At 41.5% G+C, this 23,754-nt stretch overlaps 3 protein-coding genes across 7 annotated transcripts; 2 read left to right on the top strand and 1 right to left on the bottom strand.

Moving 5' to 3' along the window:
* The first annotated feature begins 1,661 nt into the window (after window positions 1-1,661).
* Window positions 1,662-9,615, top strand: LOC120019682 (low-density lipoprotein receptor-related protein 11-like). 2 transcript variants are annotated; one of them, XM_038963060.1, is made up of 9 exons: window positions 1,662-2,488; window positions 2,934-3,091; window positions 3,565-3,706; window positions 4,489-4,614; window positions 6,279-6,530; window positions 7,331-7,501; window positions 7,646-7,705; window positions 7,811-7,927; window positions 8,042-9,615. In XM_038963060.1, exons 1-9 carry the CDS (start codon window positions 1,891-1,893, stop codon window positions 8,194-8,196), a joined length of 1,779 nt encoding a protein of 592 aa, XP_038818988.1. In that variant the 5' UTR covers window positions 1,662-1,890; the 3' UTR covers window positions 8,197-9,615. The 2 variants fall into 2 exon arrangements, with proteins under 2 accessions (XP_038818988.1, XP_038818989.1); XM_038963061.1 differs by lacking the exon at window positions 1,662-2,488 and adding an exon at window positions 2,731-2,834.
* LOC120019684 (protein-L-isoaspartate(D-aspartate) O-methyltransferase-like) lies at window positions 9,515-17,171 on the bottom strand. Of its 2 annotated transcripts, none has more exons than XM_038963068.1 (8): window positions 16,857-17,171; window positions 12,673-12,777; window positions 12,537-12,568; window positions 12,253-12,357; window positions 11,978-12,098; window positions 11,544-11,629; window positions 10,925-11,141; window positions 9,515-10,433 (listed from the first exon to the last, which is right to left on the bottom strand). In XM_038963068.1, the coding sequence occupies exons 1-7, from the start codon at window positions 17,029-17,031 to the stop codon at window positions 10,962-10,964; spliced, it is 804 nt and encodes a 267-aa protein (XP_038818996.1). In that variant the 5' UTR covers window positions 17,032-17,171; the 3' UTR covers window positions 9,515-10,433; window positions 10,925-10,961. The 2 variants fall into 2 exon arrangements, with proteins under 2 accessions (XP_038818996.1, XP_038818995.1); XM_038963067.1 differs by having other exon boundaries at window positions 10,972-11,141; window positions 16,857-17,165.
* LOC120019683 (nucleoporin Nup43-like) lies at window positions 16,969-23,655 on the top strand. 3 transcript variants are annotated; one of them, XM_038963066.1, is made up of 8 exons: window positions 16,969-17,066; window positions 19,980-20,102; window positions 20,786-20,863; window positions 20,996-21,158; window positions 21,372-21,507; window positions 21,991-22,142; window positions 22,233-22,349; window positions 22,523-23,655. In XM_038963066.1, the coding sequence occupies exons 2-8, from the start codon at window positions 20,028-20,030 to the stop codon at window positions 22,750-22,752; spliced, it is 951 nt and encodes a 316-aa protein (XP_038818994.1). In that variant the 5' UTR covers window positions 16,969-17,066; window positions 19,980-20,027; the 3' UTR covers window positions 22,753-23,655. The 3 variants fall into 3 exon arrangements, with proteins under 3 accessions (XP_038818994.1, XP_038818992.1, XP_038818993.1); XM_038963064.1 differs by having other exon boundaries at window positions 16,986-17,508; XM_038963065.1 differs by lacking the exon at window positions 16,969-17,066 and adding an exon at window positions 17,750-17,811.
* The last annotated feature ends 99 nt before the right edge of the window (window positions 23,656-23,754 follow it).

The raw sequence follows: 23,754 nt of genomic DNA, 5'->3' as shown, positions 1-23,754 counted from the left end.
ATTGAACATTTCTGGGATCTTTTATTTCAACTCATGAAAACATTTGTTTATACTTTTGTTCAGTGTAAATAAGCACCACTGATTTTATAATGTTCAACAGTTATGACATGTTTTAAGCTGGTGCTCCAAGATTCACAGGGCAAACAGTGGAACATTACCTATAAATATCTGAGAATGTGTTTAATCTTTAAATGTTATTTGGTTGTAGAATTTTCACCTTACTATCATTTGTTAACAACACATGAGACTGACCATTTTCTAAACCAAGCCTGAGAGATAAAATACAATGTTAACTGATGTGTTTGAGCTGCTGTACATTATGTTGATAAACAACATTGTTATTGTCAGTGGCTTCTTATCACTACTTTATTTAAATGTATTTTTATGCATGTTGCCTACTCTCAAGGCCATCATTGCATGCCTGCCCTTTTGTACCTTTTTGTTTAACTGTCTGTGAAGGCTTTGAATCATCAAAACTCTTGACTTCATTTGTTCAAGTAATTATTTAACATTTATGTAACTTTAAGATTTTTTGGTGTGATTTTAGGGGAAATTATGTAAATATATTGCAAATATTATGACAGTAAATTACTATTTTTAGTTAAACAATTTACAAAAACCTAGATGTCCTATCTAATGTGCAACACAAAGTTGAGTTGGGTAATTTATAGATATTATTGATACTGGCGATGGAACAAAATGATCTAACCTACGCATTATACTTCCACATGTCAGATTTTGTATGATATTTGATAGGAAAAAACAGATGACCCAATTGATATTTTACTCTATTGAAGATGTATTTTTGTTGTATATTTGGGGAATTATAGAGTTTTAGCCTGCCTTCATTTGTATATTATATGATCTTTAAAGCGGCAATCAGCAGTTGAAAGGATAACAAAGTGGCCTCCCTGCCACTGGCATTTATAAGCTATATTCTTCAAGAATCAATTGGTACATATCATTCATTCACAAGTTCAAAAATGTATATAGCAACTGCAGATTGCCCCTTTAAAAATGCAAACTCTTTAAATCAAATGTATATGTTTGATTGAAAATCAGAATCGAAAGCAAGATGGTCATATTGTTGTACCACCAACCTCTTTTATTTTAAATATTTCTGTCAGAAATACACAAATGAAGTTTTGCTCAAATATGTCCGTTTTGTTTTCATATTCATGATAGATTGATTACATTATTTGTGCAATAACATATTGTTGTGTAACACAAAACATCGTCTTATTCTTAACTGTGAAATAAAGTGTAAACTGAAATCATGTTTATTATGGACATTATATTCACACAACTGAACACAAATAATTTTCCATGGGCCTATGATTTCAAAATGTGGGTCTAGTACCCTAATAATATTCAGAAAATCTACAGTTCTTAAGCTTGCAGACATACAGAAAGTTGCATAAAACCAAAACTGACAGGCGCGCTGCGGGAAACGGGCTGTGCTATCCGGCATACTTGGAACGTCCATACCCTGAACTCCAACCCTAACTTTATACCCTACGCTAACCATAAACCGTAATTAACCATAATCATTGTACATTTCAACTTCATTGGCGTAGGGACGTCCCAATGATTCCGGATAGCACAGATCCTGAAGAGACTCAATATAAAACATCATCCGTGACGTCAATGATTTCAGTGCGCCTCCAATCACTGTGGCTGGATGTGGATGTTGGGCGCTACCTCCAAGCAGTGCCATCATGATACCGACAAAAGACCTTTAGCATCGCAAAAAGAAGCAAGCAAAAGTGTTCACCGGCGACTCGAGATTATTGGATATGAGACAATATTTGTATTTATATTTTGCGTTATAGGTTTCTGGTGTTGAAATAAAGAAGGGCCTCCTCATGCGTCAGAAAATACCCGGGAAGGATGCCGTCTAACTGCGTAAACATAATGGCTTTGGCTCAGCATCGACTTATTGCGTGTATGCTGCTGTTCTGTATGATGACTAGCATTCACACCCGGTCCTCTAAAATATCGGACTTGAAATCTAAAATATCAGGGGTGGAAGAGCTCTTAGGAGAATTCCGCAAGCAGCTCCAACAGGACCAGACGTATAGCAGGGAGGAAGAGGAGGTGGTTGACGTCTGCCTGGGTGACTTCAACGCCGTAGAGGAGCACATCATCCGAGCGAGGGCCTCCATAGAGCAGGGGGCCACCTTTCTCTCGGCTCCTGACCAGGTGTACAGTTGGAAAGACTGTCTCCATGCCTGCTGCGCAGACCCCCACTGCACGGTGGCGGTGGTCCAGGAGGACCTGAGACAGTCGGACGACGGCCTCAGCTGCTATTTGCTCAACTGCAGTTATAGAAATAAAAACGTCTGTTCGTTCGCAGCACAGGCAGGGTTCAGCACCTACAGCCGGGCTCACAATACAACAGGACACCTCACCTCTTCCAGTGGCAATGTAGATGGGAACAAAATCAGGAGACCTGAGGATAAACCTAGTGTTGAAGATGGCATGCCAGGTGAGGTTCGCCACCTGCTTTGATTTATATGGGATATAAGTTATAACATACAATATACATACATGCAAGTGTTTGTCTAAATCACAAAAGTATATCATGTGTTGCTATTGCTTATGATAAAGCATGCATACATAGTAAATGGTTGCTGGTAATTCTGTTCCACAGCCTCTAACAATTATCAGTCTGGTGTTTAGCTTGGGTTAATCATTTGCTATTTGCCCCCTGCTTCTAAATTTAGATGTAATCTAAGTCCGTGGGTCCAGGTGCGCTTGACACGTTTCACCCAACTTTTAAACTAAATCCAATGACATGGTGAAATGTTATGTTGATTTCACGTTGAATACAGGTTAGCTGACAACTCAACTAAATGTAAATGTAAATCAAAACTAGACGTTGAACTGACATCTGTGCCCAGTGGGTTAGCTCTGCTCTGGGTTGTTTTCAGACATGGACGAACCGCCCCGGAGTGATGCCGGCCAGGATGTGGTCATCCAGCTGCCCACTGACTGGGCCGTAGTGGACGGACGGGACAGTGTGGACGACCACGGAGTAACTCGTTATGAATGGGCTCTGGTGAAGGGCGACCAAGACATCAACATGAAGGTAACACTGCAACTGGTGTCATTCTTCCGCATTTAAACTTTGTTTCTGCTTAGATTCTTTCCTCTGTGAGTAATGTCGAGTGTCAAAACACTGTGGGATGGCATTTGCTTTAGCAGATCTGGGACTCACAGTTGTCTTGTTGCTATAATGTCATACATAGAATGAGGTATATACTGAAGTCAACATGGCGGTTTGTATGGTGCGGCCGGAGCCACATAATGCCCTGCTGCACAGACACAAATAAAAGGCTATTGTCACCCAACCTGCCGAAAGGACAAGAGCCCTATTGTAGGCTACCCTCTCTCTCCCTGTGACGCCACTGAGCGGTTGATGTGATATACCAGTAGTGGGTCTTTATAAGAAACCCCTCTTGACTCTTTCAATGAAGGTGGCTTTGTTCATGGCATCATTTTTCAGTGCAGTTTTCTTCAGTGCTATTTTCTCTCTGAAATGTTATTTCCGCTCACCTGCAGGTGACCCATCCAGGGTTACTGAAGATCAGTGGTCTACAGGAGGGTGTCTATACCTTCCAGATGACTGTCACCGACACCGCGGGACAGAAGAGCACCGACAATGTCACTGTGACTGTGCTGGCTCCAGAACGCCAAGCTGAAGGTGAAAAACACTTCAAACCAGCCAGATGTGCCTCCTCATGTTCATCTATCATTCATTAGTGGATCTTGCCTAATTTCTCGCTATTCTGTGACTAACATTAATAGCAATATTGTGTTGTTGTGGTCAAATTTCTTTGTGCTTCTCTGTGGTCATGTTCCTCATATAATACCTTTTCCACTCTAGACCAATGCATTACAGGCAATGACCTTTTCACTGCAATTGAATCCATGCTTCCAAGGGTTGAATCCATCGCATAATGAAACAGAGCCTGGGATTTAGTGCTCTAATCAATTAAGCAGTACTGCCCTAGTCAAATGGCTGGCTGCCTAATAGCCATTCAGATGATCGGGCATGTTAATCTATTCACTGCATAGAGATGGATGAGATACAGTATGCCTTAAATCATCCTAGTCTAGCCCCATCTAGAGTAATAAACGAAGGAAGAGGGTAGGGATTGTTTATGTACCTGGAATATGAAGGTCCTTTTCTAAACCTATAAGTGATGAATATTACAGCAACATAATGTACTACTATTATACATTTCTCCTGTCCAATCCCGAATTCCAACAAACATAAGATGAGTGACCTATTACACAGAACAGCAGTTTAACACAGCATCCATACTGTAGGAAGGCTGTCAAGTATACTTGACTGTCATTGGGTGCCGTGGTGGTGGTCGTGGCCAATAGTAGCGCTTCATCACCCATTTGTGAGTGTGTAGGCACTGAACTACAGTGTCATTAGAGAGTAAAACAGAGGTGTTTGTGTCTCCTCTCCCCCAGTATGTACAGGTAGCTGCTCCCGCTACCAGTTCATGTGTGACGACGGCTGCTGTATTGACATCACCTACGCCTGCGATGGGAAGCAGCAGTGTCCAGACCGCTCAGACGAGGATTTCTGCCAGAGCTGTAAGTCACTCAATCTGTCCTCCTCACACTGTCAGCCACGGGGAGGCAGTAGCTCCTGGTAATTGTTGACTTTCCTGTCAAAATAAAGGTTAAATAAATAAAATGATGATCATATTGTAATATAATAACAGAATAATAAAAATAATAATAATAACAACATAGAGGGCTGTAGGTTTCCTGTGTGGACTTTATTGTACTAGGATGGAGTGTAGTTTTAGACTTTATTGTACTAGGATGAAGTGTAGTTTTAGACTTTATTGTACCAGGATGAAGTGTAGTTTTAGACTTTATTGTACTAGGATGGGGTGTAGTTTTAGACTTTATTGTACCAAGATGGAGTGTAGTTTTAGACTTTATTGTACCAGGATGGAGTGTAGTTTTAGACTTTATTGTACTAGGATGGGGTGTAGTTTTAGACTTTATTGTACCAAGATGGAGTGTAGTTTTAGACTTTATTGTACCAGGATGGAGTGTAGTTTTAGACTTTATTGTACTAGGATGGAGTGTAGTTTTAGACTTTATTGTACCAGGATGGAGTGTAGTTTTAGACTTTATTGTACTAGGATGGAGTGTAGTTTTAGACTTTATTGTACCAGGATGGAGTGTAGTTTTAGACTTTATTGTACTAGGATGGAGTGTAGTTTTAGACTTTATTGTACCAGGATGGAGTGTAGTTTTAGACTTTATTGTACTAGGATGGAGTGTAGTTTTAGACTTTATTGTACCAGGATGGAGTGTAGTTTTATACTTTATTGTCCCAGGATGGAGTGTAGTTTTAGACTTTATTGTACTAGGTTGGAGTGTATTTTAGACTTTATTGTACCAGGATGGAGTGTAGTTTTAGACTTTATTGTACTAGGATGGAGTGTAGTTTTAGACTTTATTGTACTAGGATGGAGTGTAGTTTTAGACTTTATTGTAACAGGATGGAGTGTAGTTTTAGACTTTATTGTACTAGGATGGAGTGTATTTTTAGACTTTATTGTACTAGGATGGAGTGTAGTTTTAGACTTTATTGTACCAGGATGGAGTGTAGTTTTATACTTTATTGTCCCAGGATGGAGTGTAGTTTTAGACTTTATTGTACTAGGATGGAGTGTAGTTTTAGACTTTATTGTACTAGGATGGAGTGTAGTTTTAGACTTTATTGTACCAGGATGGAGTGTAGTTTTATACTTTATTGTACTAGGATGGAGTGTAGTTTTAGACTTTATTGTACCAGGATGGAGTGTAGTTTTATACTTTATTGTCCCAGGATGGAGTGTAGTTTTAGACTTTATTGTACTAGGATGGAGTGTAGTTTTAGACTTTATTGTACCAGGATGGAGTGTAGTTTTAGACTAGAGTGTACTAGGATGGATTGTAGTTTTATACTTGAGTGTACTAGGATGGAGTGTAGTTTTAGACTTTATTGTACTAGGATGGAGTGTAGTTTTAGACTTTATTGTCCCAGGATGGAGTGTAGTTTTAGACTAGAGTGTACTAGGATGGATTGTAGTTTTATACTTGACTGTACAAGGATAGATTTTTATACATGCAGTTCAGTCTGGAATATCAGAGCAAGGAGGGCTGCAGTAAATGAATGATGAGCAGGTGAATGTGTATTTGCATTGTGTCTGAGAGCCCAGGATAACCATGCCCTGTCATCTCTTTCCTCTCTACAGTTGATGGGAACAGGAAGTCGGTGACCCACCCTGCAGGTGCCAGCCCACACAGGCCTGTGGCTCAGCCAGAGGAGACTGAGGACCACTCCATGGCCCAGGGTGTGCCCAAGAAGACCATGGAGGAGGCCAGACCACCTCCACCACAAGCTCCACAAGAACCTCAGACCCAACAGTCTCGTGAGAGGAGCAAAGCAGTGCCCCCAGTCCTGCCACAGCCAAGTCACAGTGAACAGGAGAGCCCTGTCAGTCAAGGTACTGTCATTGTGTAACTATTACCTAGCTTTGTTACTACCTAGCTATAAGCCAGTAGGCAATTTAATGCACATGAATCAAAACACCATATTAACAGCTTTGGACAAAAACCTGTAGACAAAAAACAACTATAGATTAAAGGTTTTGGTCAGCTGTGAAGTAATTCAATCCATTTGGTAGCTGCAACATTTTTCTGGTTGGCCAGAGTTTTGTATGTGCTAGCAGAGAGCGGAAGGCCTTTGTGTGTTAGCTAGTAAGCGCAGAGAGAGACAGATTGAACCCTTGAAGGCAGCCATTGAGCCATAGAGCTGATCTGGAACTGTGGAGCGAGGCAGAATACAGCCCACAGGGGCACTCTGTGAGACAAGCAGGGCTGAGATTGGAGTGCAGTCCTGGGACGGGAGTGAGCCTCACAGGGGCCATTTATCCTCATGTCCCCCCTCAGCGTTGGAACAAAGCACTCCTCTGTCCCCCGCCACCTGATCCCTGAGTTAGGCTAGCCTGAGACAGATGAGGCGGGGTACTTCCAATGTTAACTTATCAAAGACTGAGACCACCTGACCAAATCTCTCGTTCCTTCTCTGTCACACCTGACCAAATCGCTCCCTCCCTCTCTTTGCTCTGTCTCCCTGTCGCAGCTGACGAAATCTCTCTCTCTCTGTCCCACCTGAACAAATCTCTTCCTCCCTCTCTCTGTTGTCTTTCTGTCCCACCTGACCAAATCTCTCTCTCGCTCTACGTTCTCTCTGTCCCACCTGACCAAATCTCTCACTTTCTCTGTTCTCTCTTTGTCCCAGCAGAGCCCTGTGCAGCTCCCCCTGCTGTGGGGCCATGTAAAGGCATCTTCCCACGCTGGTTCTATGACCCTGTAGCTGAAGAGTGCAAGCACTTCATCTATGGAGGCTGCAAGGGCAACCATAACAACTTCCTGCAGCAGACAGACTGTGTCAATGAATGTATAGAAAAAACAGGTAGGATTATTCTAGGAGACTACATTTTCTTTGTTTTTTTAGAATGATCTGGATTCTGATGTGCATTCTCATTACATATTGAATGAGGTGTACATAATGTAGGAAGACAATTATGCAAATGAATAATGGAAAGAAATAATTCAGGTACTGCTATCAAGCAAATGACCGTGGCACCTCCCCCCACCACCAAACACACAGAGTCAGGTAAATTCCCTTGTTTCATGATTATTACTCCTGAACATGATTATTAATGAGCTGAATACAATCTCTCACCTGTTTCAGTCTTAACCAGTGTATTAACATTTACAGTAGAGACCCCTAAAGTGACCATGAAGTGGCCAGAGACCAAACTACTAGCAGAGAGTGACATGTTCCCAATATCCAAACCACACTCAGTAGTCGGAGGACACCCAGTGCCTGAATCAGGTCTGTTCAACATCCTTACCAACTTAGTTACAATAACTCTGTAATATGAGGTTATACATGGAGAATTCAAGATAGTATATGACAGTGTCTTTATCTCTCTCTTCTCCCCTGCAGGTGCGATCCTGCCATTGGTTCTGGGCCTGATCATCACGGCTCTGTTGCTGCTCATGATTGGCTGTCGTCTGCGGTTGGTCCACCACAAGCTGAAGAAGGCTCGCCCCCTCACCACAGAGGAGTCTGATTATCTCATCAACGGCATGTATCTGTAGCAGCATAGCAGGCACATGCACAGATAGGGCTCTACCTGTGCAGAGCACATGCCCCTTTGCCCTTCCAGTCGCTAAAGTGCCCTTTTGTAAACAAACATTTATTTTTTGTTGTTGATATACATAGTTTTTGTTGCAGTTGTTCTGAACCCACTGCCCGCAAGTCATCTTCAAATTCGCATTAAATATGTGTCATTGAATTAGCCATTAAGATATGGACATCTATTGCTTCTATGTAACTAAATAATCAAAGTCATAATTGCTCAATGAATCTGTGACCACGGTGGCAGAATCTTATTTTTTGGGTGCTCTTTTTTTAGTTTGAGCATCTGCCTCTCAAAAAGCCTGTGCATGGCACTTCTATTTATTTTGGATGCACCCTCTGCACTAAAAGCCCCTCAGGCAGAAACACCAAAACTGTCAGTCAACTTGTTAGCCAGGAGGACTCTTCATGATAACAGCCTATCAAACGTTCTATATCATGACTGTGTACACCTGTAGGTGCACTTGATATATCTAACTCACCGTGCTAGGTAGGCAGAGATCACTCTTTAAAATTGTCCCATTGGAATGGTCCCAGAAGTGCAAGCTCTACCCACCCAGCACTCCAGGGTCATGGTTGAGCTAAATCGAACCCACCTTTTAACAGGGAAGAAATGTTTGCCACTTTTGTATACTCGCTTGGTGTGAAAACTGATGCTCGTCTGCTCTTTCACCCTCTTTTCCTTAATAGTACAACATTTTCATTTCATGGATGTATATTTTCATTGGAGATATAGTACTTTATCCCTTACGTAATACTTCTGCCACTGAGTGGCACTGTTGTGCCATGATGCTGTATATCTATTAGGCTTGGCCTCGAGTTTTATTTTGTACCAGACTCATTTTAAATATGGGGGTAGCAAACTACGTAACGCATTGTAAATTCCAAAACTACAATCATTACTGAACATTTTTATTTTGTTATAACAGCAAGTAATTCCAGAAACACCCATATCAAGCCATAAAGCAGTCTAGGCTGTCTGATATTGCAATGTGGTAGGTTGCTTTTCTGTATCGTCTAGCTATGTAGTTTTAAAATGTTGATGTAGCTCAAATGTCTGTATGCATACAGTTTGTGTGAAATAGTAAAGTTAACTCTTGATCAATATATATTTTGTAACTCTGTGATAAAGTGTTCAGAGTATTTTGAGTGGTAATGCAATCAGAATATACAACGTGGATTCTTCCTGCTCTAGGTTTTTAGAGTGGTAAGGATAAATGGCAGTAGGTGCTGTCTTCAACGGCATATACAGCTTGTAACAATAAACACTCCACAGCACAGAGGGACAAAAACATAAGCATCTCTTTATTTTCATTTTTGCCATTCCAGAAATTGTGAAAGCCATGTACCATCCAAAATAAATGTGCTTTTTAATTCCATGTTTAAAAAAACAACAGACATTCATTTTCTTTGCATTGAGGCTTATTTTGGCAAAGCACCGGCTATTTCATTTAGTGTCGGTCATCAGTAAAGCCTGCACACAATGTTGTCATTGAAACCATGTGGAAGTGCTCCACTCTTGTTGTAGAGTGTTGTGGTTTGGCTTTTGCCTGTATCCAACTGTACAAGTAAATCTAGGTGTAATAGTCCTTTCTTTAATGCCATTTAGTGGCATGTGCTGCATGTCAAACAACTGGATGTGGGATAGAGTAGCCATTTGTGCAGCCTGCGTGTGCCTGTTTAAATACTGTGTGTGGGGGGGGGGGGCTGATATGTTAGCAGAGCAGTACAGATATCTACAATCAGATCTTCAGATGCAAAATCGGTAGCAAGTCGGTGAATAATCTCATCAACTCAGGCTTTCCTTATCAGATCAGTCTGGCAACCTCTTCACACTCAGCTTTGATGGAGCTGAAATGCATTATTGTTGAAATGGTTGATTGCAACTCACGGATGTAACCAAAATGTAAAAATAAAAAAAACTCAAAATCCTGCAGCAAATCAAAAGGAAAAATTCACAACCCCCCCCAAAAAATGCAGGCCTGAAAAAAAGACTAACCCCGACACTTTCTTCTGTTCAATCTCTAACAGTATTTTCCCCAACCTCAGGGGTTATTCCTCAGCATGATAAAGAAAACAAAATCACCATGGTTTATGTTTTGAATTCCAATGGCTGTTGTTGGAACCCAAAGTCGTCTCCTCCAGGCTCACATTGAAAATGTGGTATATGGACAGTTTGTCGCCTCAAAGTTCATCCCTGTGAGAAAGAGGCAAAACATTAAGCGATGGACTTAAAAAGAGGAAATGTACTGTGTCAAAATCATAACACCCTCGTCATGCCACTGAAGGCCAGTTAGACACTCCCATGCCCAAACTGTTATAGAAAGCCCCACACCACGTGCAAAATACAAAATGAGGCTAAACGTCTCTTGTAGACTTCCCCACAAGAACAAGGATGATTAAAATTGATAAGCTCTCATGCCAGAAGTACAGCCAAATGCCAACCATCAAACATAACTCAACTTCAAAGAAAACCATTCTTGTAATACCAAACAGAATCCACACTTGATTGTTTGCGTCACTGCACTCGTTTCGCTGAACAGATCTAAAATATCATACTCGTTTACGGGATTAAAACTAAGAAAACGTGCAGCCAGTTGACATGGTATGGAAGAAGCAACTAATGATGACAAGCAGCAAACACAGCCCCTTGGGATCCATTATCTGCTCCAGGCCACACCATTTCACCTTTGCCCACTGTGTGAAGGAGAGAGGGAGTAGGAAGTCACTTCCACCTGGACCACTGCTTCTCTTTGTCTGTTAAAGGCACGTAAATCACCCCCATCAGGGGCTTCATCTTGGTGCTGCCGTCCTCCAGTTTGTCGTACTGCTCCAGCATCTGGTTCCCTCCGGCCGGCCCCACGGGCAGAATCAGCCTGCCGCCTGGCTTCAGCTGATCCAGGAGCTGAGGGAGGAGAGGACACTCACTGGGTCAGAACCAGATAACCTGCCCCAAGGTCCAGACATTCACAGTTTTCCACTCCATCAGACTAGACAAGTCTTCTAAGACGAGATGTTCACAATAACAATGCAATGGCTAGCCTAGTATCAAAATATTCTACAGTGTAGTTATACCTGAATAAACCAGGGTACTGTTTGACAAAATAACACAGCATAGAGCACTAACATATTTCCTGAAACCGACCAAAGCCTGCAGTTACTAACAGAGTTAGAGTCCGTGTTGGTTTTGATCTCCTCTCTGACCACAGCATTCCTACGGATGATGGTGGATTGTGGCGATGGGACTCCTATTAACTGGGTCCCCTTTGATGCCTTCATTTGTTTTTTCTGTGGTTTGGGAACTTACTGCTTGTGGCACGTTGGGTGCTGCCGCGCCCACGTGGATGGCATCGTAAGGCGCCTCCTCTGGATGGCCCATCCGGCCGTCTCCCACTGTAACGGAACAAACAGGCAGCAGCTGTCACTCACACGCTGCCAGCCTTATACCCGCCAAGCAGGCCGCACTGAAAGGCAGTGCCAGGGCACACATCAGAGCTGTGCGATGCCACCTCGACCTCGTCTCTGGCGTCTGACACTGATGTTGGTTGACTGCAGTACAGCAGACAGTGCCGCACCCATGTTTCCTTACTTGACAGTCAGTGCGTCAGCAACTGTATTTTAAGCTTACTTTTTATATTTGAACTGTATATTTTGTACAATACCTTTTCATAACCCAATAATACAAGTCACCAAATTGAATTTGAAAAAAATCCATCTTGCTTTGCTGCTTTTCAGACTTACCGATTAGTTTAATTCTACCTGATGTTATCAAGCTGGGGTCATCTTTCTTTACATTGGTTATAGAATCATCTACTAGTTCCTTGATGTGGTCAATTCCTATCACCTTCCCTTTGGGACCTACCTGTTAAAGACAATAAATTAGGAAGGTATACAAGTCTGTGCCATCGAACATTACACAGAACCCAAAAACCTGAAATAGAAAAACGTACCCCAACCCTACCACCAAAATACAGAAACTATGTTATGTATTAACCCGTCATCATGATATAGCTCACCATTCGTGCAAAGCACGCAGAGAGGATTCCACTGCCAGACCCCACATCCAGAGCTTTGGCCCCATCATACAGCTGATCGTACAGAAGCTCCAACGCATAGGCATGCTGGTAGAAAGAGCATCATGCAACTGCATCACCACCTGTCAGCATTGTACTTGCAAACCTCTGGTACATGCTAAGTTGGTATACATTATAGGAGCAAGGCAATCAATGTTTGATAGTAATAATAATTGATAAGATATGCAACAATTTAAACAAATACTAAAAGGCATAGCTAGGCCTACCATGTGTGGTGCACTGATGGTTGCTTGATAGCCTTTGGGGTCAAAGAAAGTGATTGTTAGCATCTAACATTCATCAATGGCTGGAGTATTGAATTTACACTACAATACTTTATTGTACTACAATAAACAAGCACACCTATTGCCTGTGGGGAGTCCATGTAAGGGTTGCATCTGGAGAAATGGCCTCGGTCTGTGGCCAACATGACTTCATAGACCTTGTCCGACTTGATGATCCCATTTTCTAAAGGACAAAGGAAGACAGGCGGTGTTAAACGGTACAGTGGATTTGTGGAGAGTAACATATTCACAAACACTGCAGTGTCTTCAGAGTAAAGTAATCCCTCCACAGGAGGCTCCACTGACAGTAGGAAGTGCCAGCGACAGCCAGTGCTACTGCTCTTATTTCTCCCCGAGACCCTGGGCCCCAACAAATACATTGCTGAGTGGTCGCCAATATACAGTGCACAAGGAAAGTATTCAGACCCCTTGACTTTTTCCAGATTTTGTTAAATTACAGCTTTATTCTAAAATGGATTAAAAAAAACAGTCTACAAACAATAACCCATAACGACAAAGCGAAAACAGGTCTAGACATTTTGGCAGATTTATAAAAACAAAAAAAGAAATACCTTATTTACATAAGTATTCAAACCCTTTGCTATAAGTCTCGACATTGAGCTCAGGTGCATCCTGTTTCCACTGACTGGGGTGAAGGTTCACCTTCCAACAGGACAACAACCCTAAGCACACAGCCAAGACGATGCAGGAGTGGCTTCGGGACAAGTCTCTGAATGTCCTTGAGTGGCCCAGCCAGAGCCCGGACTTGAACCCAATCGAAGATCTCTGGAGAGACCTGAAAATAGCTGTGCAGCGGCGCTCCCCATCCAACCTGACAGAGCTTGAGAGGATCTGCAGATTAGAATGGGAGAAACTCCCCAAATACTGGTGGCCCAAGCTTGTAGCGTCATACCCAAAAAGACTAGAGGCTGTAATCCCTGCCAAAGGTGCTTCAATAAAGTACTGAGTAAAGTGTCTGAATACTTATGTAAATATGATATCAGTTTATCATTTTTAATACATTTGCAAAAATTTATAAAAACCTGTTTTTGCTTTGTCATTATGGGTTATTGTGTGTAGATTTATGAGGGGGAAAAAACTATTGAATCCATTTTAGAATAAGGCTGTAACGTGACAAAATGTGGAAAAAGTCAAGGGGTCTGAATACTTTCCGAATGCACAGGACATTACACCTGCATTCCCAACAACTTCAGATGAACAGTTCAAATGCAGCTATATGTACACAATAGGCTAGTAGGATATATTTCATGTTTTTGAAAGACATTGCACTTGAAAGACCAACTCTTGAAGATGCATTATGCAGAAATCGCTCCGCCATTTCCTGGTTGCTAAAATTCTAATAGTTTTCCTAATTTCAGTTTATGTGACAAAGCAAGCAAGTATTGTGTAGAGAATCATTGTACCATCTAAATAGCAGTGATATATATTTTCCATAACCAAAATTATTGTATTTTCAGCTGTTTGAAGCTGGTGTACAAAACCAAAACTTAAGAACGGGAAACATAGAAATAGCACACATAGAACAGATCTACCGCTTCTTAGACTTGCTTTCAATAAGAATGACAGGTCTATAACACACATTTCTATGTGAATTTGGTTGCGTCGCCCAAAACGTTACATATAGTGGCTTTAAATAACTTGATGTTCTGAACCCAGTGTGTGTGATAATCAGCTTTAAACTCACAGAGAAAAGCCTGGCCTAAGGAGCATACAAAAAAAACTATTCAGGAATTAGCATGCATCTTGAGTTTGACCCATTTAAATCTGGTTTAGGCTAATTTATGGTTTGCAGTTGGTGAGTAGGCCTAAATGGATCAGAAAGCACATGCCAACGGGGGAGGATGGATGTTGCTAAAATTCACCCAGAACTCAACTTTGTGGATGAAATATTAATCCACTTCAGCATCACATTTTACCCAATGTTTCCCTGGATGCAGTGTTGTACCTGCTTGCGCATATTAAAAGCTGGCCTTAATCTCTTCTCATGCAGAAGACGTTCTCAACATAAAATAGGCCTATGTCCTTTGTAGTGTACAGTATCACAATGAGTAAAGCTATGCAATTTACGATTTAAAAGTGAACAAGGCACAATCAAGCCCAAAGGGCTTTTGGCAAAATGCTCAGACCCGCCCTAGTACCAAAGTGTCTGCTGCAGTGCTTTTCTGGACGCTGACCGTGTAAATATAGCCAACTAGGCCTGCTGGCCAAATCATGTTGGACACTGACATAAGCAAGCCAAAAAGCCTCACTGCAGTCTGCACCAAGTCTTCAGGAAATCTTTTTAGTTTCGTTACAAAAAATGCACTATATGTACAAAAATATGTGGACACCCCTCAAATTAGTGGATTCAGCTATTTCAGCCACCCCAGTTGCTGACTGGTGTATAAAATCGAGCACACAGCCATTCAATCTCCATAGACACACATTGGCAGTAGAATGGCAACAGTTTCAGGAAGGCCCTTTCATGTTTCAGCATGACAATGCCCCCGTGCACAAAGCGAGGTCAATACAAAAATTGTTTGTCGAGATCGGTGTGGAAGACCTTGACTGACCTGCACAGACCCCTGACCTCAAACCCATTGAACACCTTTAGGATGAATTGGAGCGCTGCCTGCGAGCCAGGCCAGGCCTAGTGCCTGACCGCACTAATGCTCATGCCTGAATGGAAGCAAGTCCCCGCAGCAATGTTCCAACATCTAGTGAAAAGCCTTCCCAGAAGAGTGGAGGCTTTTATAGCAGCAAAGGGGGAACCAACTCCATACTAATGCCCATGATTTTGGAATGAGATTTTCAACAAGCAGGTGTCCACATGCACTACATGACCAAAAGTATCTGCCTAGTAAATTGGTGAATTTAAGAGATCTAATCTATTAGATACATCTAAATCAGCTAATTCAGGAAGGGAAATGGAGTGAGAAGCTGACATCTTTCTTTCATCATCTCTCTCATGTCACCTCCCACTTCCTTACTGTATGGCACACACACACACACATAAGAGACACAATCTTAGCAGAGCTAACCACCACAGTGGTGTGTCAGGTGTGACTGCAAATTGGATTAAATATTGCTCAACTATCTATGAGTGCTGAGTGTGTGACCAGTAGCCTGCTTTAATAACAACAAGGTTGGATCATGCCTCTCCAAATGATGGCATTCCCTATCCTACAGTAACTTAGGTACAGTCAATACAGTGGATCAACATGCTAGGCATGGATACCACACCCACAGGTTACAGCTTTTTAGCTAACCAGATGAGAAGGATGCAATTGTGTCCCGCAATTCTGGGCGTTCTTGCTTCTGGGCATTCTTGCATCTGCAGGAACCCCTCTTTATACTTTTACCAGTCCAGATTTAAGCTAGTACTCCGGTACACAGGCGGGAGCACTCCAGTACAGGTTGTGGCCGTAATCAGTCCTTGACTTGGGCAGGAGCTCACCAGAACTGAGTACCGGCACCTCAAATGTTCTACTGCTTGACTTCCTGCTCCACTTATAAAATATTAGCGCAAAAGGGCCTTCATGCAGGAACCAATGAGATTATGATTTGGGGGTGACGTTCCTTCAGATGCAGGTGTTATGATACTGATGATGCCACAGACATTGTAGCTAGGCCTAACCTGCTATATAAACAAACCATCCGAGGCGACAAATCATATATCACCACACAGTAATGCCCCGAATTGCGGACAGCAATCACACACTATTGGACCACACTTTTGCTTTAGTAGTAAAAACAGAGATCAACTCAATCGAACTTCCAATGCATGTAATTAGTAGGTTTGCTAACTAACAAACGGCTTCGGTATTCCGCATTTCTCCGCATGATATGCCATGACCATCATATGAACTGGCTAGCTAGCAAATTAACTAGCTATGTTTATTTTAACAACAGCTGTGGCTGGTAGCTAGTTAGCTAATGTAGCTAAACAAGTTTGGTGCAAAGCACAATATGACGCACATAAAATACCTAAGGATTTATTTATAGTCTTTGCACCTAATAAAGCCACTACTGTGTCGATGAAATTGTTAACTTGCAAGCTAGCACTCCGTGGTAGCAGGTGCAGATTTGCAAACATCAGCCAGATATTAGCGTGACTACAGAGGAAAACAGTGTGCAATGTCCCAACGTTTAATAGCCTGACGGTGGTCACCATGCTTTGGAGAAAGCAGCATTTCTCTATTGCCCATTAGATATCTAAACCAAAACCCTTAATTATCCACTTTACATAATGAGTAAACTTACTGCGTAGGTTGTTTACAAGCTCTGCGTGGTTGGCTCCTCCAGATTTCCAGGCCATTATTAAACACACTCTGCGGAGCAGGTAGAGAGAGGCTGTCAGTGCCGCGCCTGCGCAAACTCCTTTGCCTATGAAACTGACAACCTCCAAAACAGACGGAGAGGACACGTCACGCGACATACTTTTACTTCGCAGTTTGCAGCTTTTTTCATACGGTTAGTCCCTGACTAAATTATGATTGCATATATATTAGCTAATCGGAGATTTCATCTTAAATTTGGGTTTTTGACCACTCAGATTTGGTTGCCAGAGCAAGATTCTATCTTCCGCGTTCACCCACTAGGAGGGGCGCGAGAGCTTAACACGTTAGTGAAGTAGTGACGTAATCACATTGCGTTTGACGTTTAGTTGAGTTTGTCCTCATTGGGCCACTGTACGAGATTTGGCGGGATTATGGGAAATGCATGTAGAGGGGACTTAATTATACGTTTACAAATACATCAGAAATAGTAATGAGCTACGTTTAAGATTATTCTAATGGAGGGAATCAATGCTAAGTACGTGTCAAAGAAAATCAGCAAAACGAGATGGAGACCGGTCTCATCTTCGTCTTTACAGCAACCAGACATATTTGCTACTGGGTCTTGGGACAACGAGGTGGGTTTGCTAGTTAGCTAGGCTGTTAACTTTACCATTATCTAGCTAATGTCAACACAACGTTACTTTGCTCTATTATTCTGTCAATAATGAGAAACCTTTCACTTAACTGACGTTGCTAGCTAGCAGTGCTTAATTTGTAAATCGTGATGTCCCGGAACACATAGTGAGCGCGAGAGTGATGTTATCCGGGTGGCTCAGTGAGGTCACGTTACCGGAACACATTGAGAAAAAGTGTCAAACACAACGTAGCAACTAAGTAACCCACTATCGATGGTGGTGAAACGGACAGCACTCTCCAAGGTGTTAATTTATTCAAAGCATTTTAGAAGTCACTGCAGTATGCCCACATACTTGAGTATTGCAGCGGGGCTAGCTACACAAGTCTGAATTTCTTATAGCCTAATTTTCTAGACATCAATATTCAGCAACATATTTTTACGACACTGCAGTACACCTGCCATATGCACATACACTACCGTTCAAAAGTTTGGGGTCGCAACAGAACAACAGTTTTCAGTTGTGCTAACATAATTGCAAAAGGGTTTTCTGATGATCAATTCGCCTTTTAAAATGATCAACTTGGATTAGCTAACACAACGTGCCATTGGAACACAAGAGTGATGGTTGCTGATAATGGGCCTCTGTACGCCGATGTAGATGTTCCATAAAAAAATCTGCCGTTTCCAGCAACAATAGTCATTTACAACATTAACAATGTCTACACTGTATTTCTGATCAATTTGATGTTATTTTAATGGACAACAAATGTGCTTTTCTTTAAAAAACAAGGACATTTCTAAGTGACCCCAAACTTTTGAACGTTAGTGTATACTCCGCTGTGGGGCTTACAAGACCCGAATTTCATATAATTTTCAAGACAGCAATGTAGCAGTAGAACAAATATCGCAATATAACTTCATAAAATACATAAATGTAAGCTACAGCAGAGCACACTTATGAGACTATATTGGCCTCCTGCCTATGTGATAATATGAAGCACATATTCAGATGAAACTTGTGCTGTGAAGGTAAAGGACAAAATAATGGACTGCCTTAGTTTTCAAAACCTCCCACAATGACTCCCCATGTTTTACAGTATTTTTTATTTTTACTTTATTTAACTAGGCAAGTCAGTTAAGAACAAATTCTTATTTACAGTGACTGCCTACACCGGCCAAACCCGAATGACAATGGGCCTATTATGCACCGCCCTATAGGACTCCAAATCACGGCCGGTTGTGATACAGCCTGGAATCAAACCAGGGTGTCTATAGTGACGCCTCAAGCATTGAGATGTGGTGCCTTAGATCGCTGCGGCACTCGGGAGCCCCATGTCAAGTCCATTTAACTCCTGAGAGTCAACTTATTGCTCAAAGCCGTGAGGGGGCATGTGGCTGTGATGTTTAGCCTCCTTCTAAGGCTGTTCTGAAGACTGGCTGTAGTGTCTTTTTTAAATTTCATTTTGAGTGTTAACCTGGGTGTCCTCTTTAGCCTTGTCTACAAGGCTGCCACCAAATGCGCCTTTGTTCAGGCATGTTCAAAATACTTTTTTTTCTGAGGGCTCTGTTTGTTTTATGTCTGATGCATAGGATGTTAATTTACTGTACATTCCACCAACTATTTTGCTAGTGTAATCCCTCCAGTTGTTTTCTATACCCAGGCTCCCTACCTTTTTGCATGTTGTACAGTCCAACTTCGAATTTTGTATGACAAGCAAGGGGTTATGCGTTTGCTTGGTCTTCGTCAGTGGATGCACCGTCTCCCTCTCCCTGACTCGCTAGTAGGCCTACTAGCTAGTGGAGGTGGTGATGCTGAACTGGCGGGATTAGTATTGCCATCAGGAACAGTTTGCCCCTCACTCCTTTCTTCCGGCACTGACAGTTCTCTGGCTCGTTCTTGTTTCAATTCACCATTCTTCTCTGGATTTTTGGACTTGAAAAATGTCAAACTCGACTGCCTTTTCTTATCAACTTTTTATTTGGTGTTCCCACGATTCAAATTCAGTAGGGAGACGACTAGGCTACGTGAGGTGATTACGTAGGGACTTCTTCACTATCTGACCACCACTACCAAGACCTGTGTCAAGATCAGTTACTTACCCCACTGGCCCTCCCCATAACCTCTATTTACAAGTAAGAGAGCAGGTCTGGAATCAGTGTGGCAGGATAGAAGGATCGCTGCACTTTTTCATGCTGGTCTTTCTGAGGAGCGGGAGAAATAACGAGGAGGCAACTTGATTTAATGCTGATCGCTTTTATTAGAATGTTTTAAAGTGCAAACAGTAAAAAATCATGCAGTGAGAGATACCGGATCTGGGCAAATATGTGCCGGAACAAACAAAGTCAAATCTGAGAGGTGTGGATCCTATTCGGCTCAAATTAAGCACTGATAGCTAGTGTAACTTACCATCACTCAGATGTTGAACATTTCTGTCTGATTGCATACTTCTAGCGAAATCTCTTTTTCAGGACAACCGCATTTCAATTTGGTCCATCGGAGAGAATGGGGTCTCCAGTATGGACGATGAATTTGAGGGAGACCCTCAATTAGTATGTGAATACAAACATAATGGGGATGTTCTGGACCTTCAAGTAAGTTAATATACTATTAGGTGTAAAATATTATATATTATTGTACTTGGTCCTGATTTTCAATATAATTATGTCATAATTGCAGTGGTGGAAAATTACTCAATTGTCATACTTGAGTAAAAGTAAAGATGCCTTAATAAAAAATGACTCAAGTGAAAGTCACCCAGTGAAATACTACTTGAGTAAAAGTATTTCGTTTTAAGTATACTTAAGTATCAAAAGGAAATGGAATTGCTAAAATGTACTTAAGTATCAACAGTAAAAGTATAAACCATTTCAAATGGCTTATTACGCAAACTAGACAGCAAATTATTGTTTTTTCCCCCCATTGACGGATAGCCAGGGGCACACTCCAACACTCAGACATAATTTGCAAACAAATCATTTGTATTTAATGAGTGCCAGATCAGAGGCAGTAGTGATGACCATGGATGTTCTTTTAAAAAGTGTGTGAATTGGACCATTTCCCTGTCAAAATGTAACGAGTAGTTTTGGGTGTCAGGGAAAAGGTATTGAATAAAAAGTACATAATTTTATTTAGGAATGTAGTGAAGTAAAAGTTGGCAAAACATAAATAGTAAAGTACAGATACCCAAAAAACTACTTAAGTAGTACTTTAAAGTATTTTTACTTAAGTACTTTACACCACTGCATAATTCAATGTCAATCTTACACTCCTTTAGTTTCTGGATCAAGACAGAATAGTAACAGCGTCATCAACTGGAGCGGTGACTATCTTTCGGCATCACCACAACAGCCAGGTATGGATGTTACTTCACAAGACATAGTCATAATGAAGATATACCAACAATCATGGATACATCAATTACAAATGTCAAGTTAGCTTGTGGAGGACCTTGTTTTCAATAGCATCTATTTCCTCTTCTCTACAGACATTGTCTGTTTCTCAACTGTGGGAAAGAGCACATCATTATCCCTGCGACAACGCCCCATGTACTGGAGTTGTGTGTAACAGCCCTGAGATTGTCACGGTTGGGGAAGATGGAAGGATCATGCTCTTCAGAGCGGACCAGGAAGGAGTGCTGCGCACCATAGGTCTGAAAAGGAAACAATAGGTCCTTATGTGCTAATAAGAGTGTATATAATTGTATGCTCTCCTGGCAATGCCCATTCTTTTCTTAAAGGTTGCATTTTTAATTTGCAATGACATAGCCTTCATATCCATGTCCAAAAGTCAGCTGTAACTTCAAGTGAAATCTCACCCTTTAGCCAAGATGATACTGATATACTATTTTTCATTCCTGTCAGAAAAGGCTGACAGTAGCGCAATCCATGCTGTGACTTTCCTGAGGACTACAGAGATCCTTACCGTCAATTCTATTGGCCAGCTCAAACTATGGGACTTCAGGCAACCAGGCAATGAACCATCGCAGATTCTTTCACTGTAAGATGATTACATATTTGAGGAGCTGAAGTAAATCAGTTTTTCTGGTGCAACAACTTAATTGTGTAATGTCCTTTGTTGTTTTTTTAAAAGCTGCAATATGTATCTTTTTGGGCTACCCAACCAAATTCACATAAAATGTGTTATAGACCAGTTATTCATTAAAAGCAAGTCTAAGAAGCGGTAGATCTGTTCTATGTGTGCAATTTCTATGCTTCCATGTTCTTAAGTTTCAGTTTTGCTTCTTTTACTTTCGGTTTTGTACACCAGCTTCAAACAGCCGAAAATACTATATTTTTGTTTATGGGAAATGTATTTCGGTGGTTTAGAAGGTACAATGATTCTCTACACTATACTTGCTTATTTTGTTACGTAAACTGAAATTAAAATAACTATCAGAAATTTAGCAACCAGAATATGACAGAGTGATTTCTGCATAGTGCATCTTTAAGTGTTTTTGTGTCTTTTTGGGGTGGCTTCTAGATCTGGAGACAGAGTCCCACTGCATTGTGTGGACAGGCACCCCAACCAACAACACATTGTGGCCACAGGGGGGCAGGATGGCATGCTCTGTATCTGGGACATGAGACAAGGCAACATGCCCTTTTCACTTATGGAGGCACACACTTCTGAAAGTAAGACATAATTATGGAAGTAGTTAATTCACTAAAATAGCAAGTCGATCTTCAGTTTAAAGGTTTTAACTCATGTTTTAACTCCCACAGTGTGGGAGGTCCATTTTCATCCATCAAACCCAGACCACCTGTTCTCATGCTCAGAGGATGGATCACTGTTGCATTGGGAGTCTTCTTCAAATTCAGACACACCATCCTTCTTACAAGGCAAGTCATCAGAGATATGTTTTCAAGGCTCACAGAGCAGGACTGTTGTGCTTACTGCCAAATGGGAAGTATTTGATTTATCCACCTGTTTTTATTTAGCATGATAACATTACTGTAACACCAATAGTTCACAATCAGAATTGTGATTTATTTTTGATTTGATTTTTCACCAGGTGGACGGAACACAAGCATAATTTCTCGCAGCGCAATAGCCCCAGCAGGTGGGAACCAGTCCCTCATCAATGCCTGGCTCACTGGGGACTCTAGTAAGGGACACCTTGAGACCACTCACATGCTGCCCAGCCAAATGCTGTCTGTGAACAGTCTGGATGTACTGGGACAATGCTTGGTGTGTGGAACGGACGGAGAGGCTATTTATGTCAACAGACATGTCCCAATTTAAAAAATAAAATACAGTTTAGCTGTTCACATTATTTGATGGGCTGGACTTTATCTTGCCAGAAGATACTGACCCTACCATTCCGCTTCTTTACGCTGCACTGCACTGAGGTCGGAACGCAATCATGGTTACATTAAGACACCGTGGAGCCGGCGCGAGATATGGGTTCGGAAAACGTACGTCAATGCAGGGATGGGACATGCCACTGTACTCCAAATTGTACCTTTATCCACACTACTCCATCAAGAAGATTTAAATACTGCTAGTTTTTGCGGAAAACTTCCTTTTTAGTCTTCATGTTAGCTAGCAGCCACATCAGCCATTATGGAATAGCACGTTGCGTTGAACAACAAAGGAGCTGATTGGCTGACACTGCATTCCAAATTGGCTGCGGTGGCTACTGTTACCTAGCATGAGGACAAAAAGGGCATGAGCAGAATTTCAATCTTCTCGATGGAGCAGTGTGGATAAATGTAACATTTGGAGTACAGTGGCATGTCCCATCCCTGCATTGAGGTACGTTTTCCCACTCATGTCTCGCGCTGGCACCACAGTGTCTTAATGTAACCATGATTGCGTAACGGTAGGGTCGTTATCTTCAGGCAATTATTTACCAAAACTGTTTGTTTAAATATTTTCCCAGTAAAAGGTCTTGCTCTTGAGGATTAGATAACCATCAGGTGAAAGTATTTAGTAAATTGTATGATTGTTTTTGATATTCCTGAGGGAGGTTTAAGAAATTGAAAGCATACAGAGATCTTGTATTACCACTGAAATGTAGTTTACACTCTAAATTTTGCTCAAAACCAACCACAGATAAAGCACTTGATTTTGGGGGAAGTCATACTGGTTGTATTCATGTCATTTAACTCCTGTGTTTTGAAATAAAATGTCTTTGCATAAATATGTTATCGCTTATCCAATTATGCATCACATCATAAGACGATATACACAGTATGACACAACCATAATATGGACCACATTTAGGTCTAATTAGAACATTTA

The sequence above is a fragment of the Salvelinus namaycush genome, chromosome 24 (assembly GCF_016432855.1).
Source record: "Salvelinus namaycush isolate Seneca chromosome 24, SaNama_1.0, whole genome shotgun sequence".
Lineage (NCBI taxonomy): Eukaryota > Metazoa > Chordata > Actinopteri > Salmoniformes > Salmonidae > Salvelinus > Salvelinus namaycush.
This window is presented reverse-complemented; position numbering and strand designations above follow the sequence as displayed.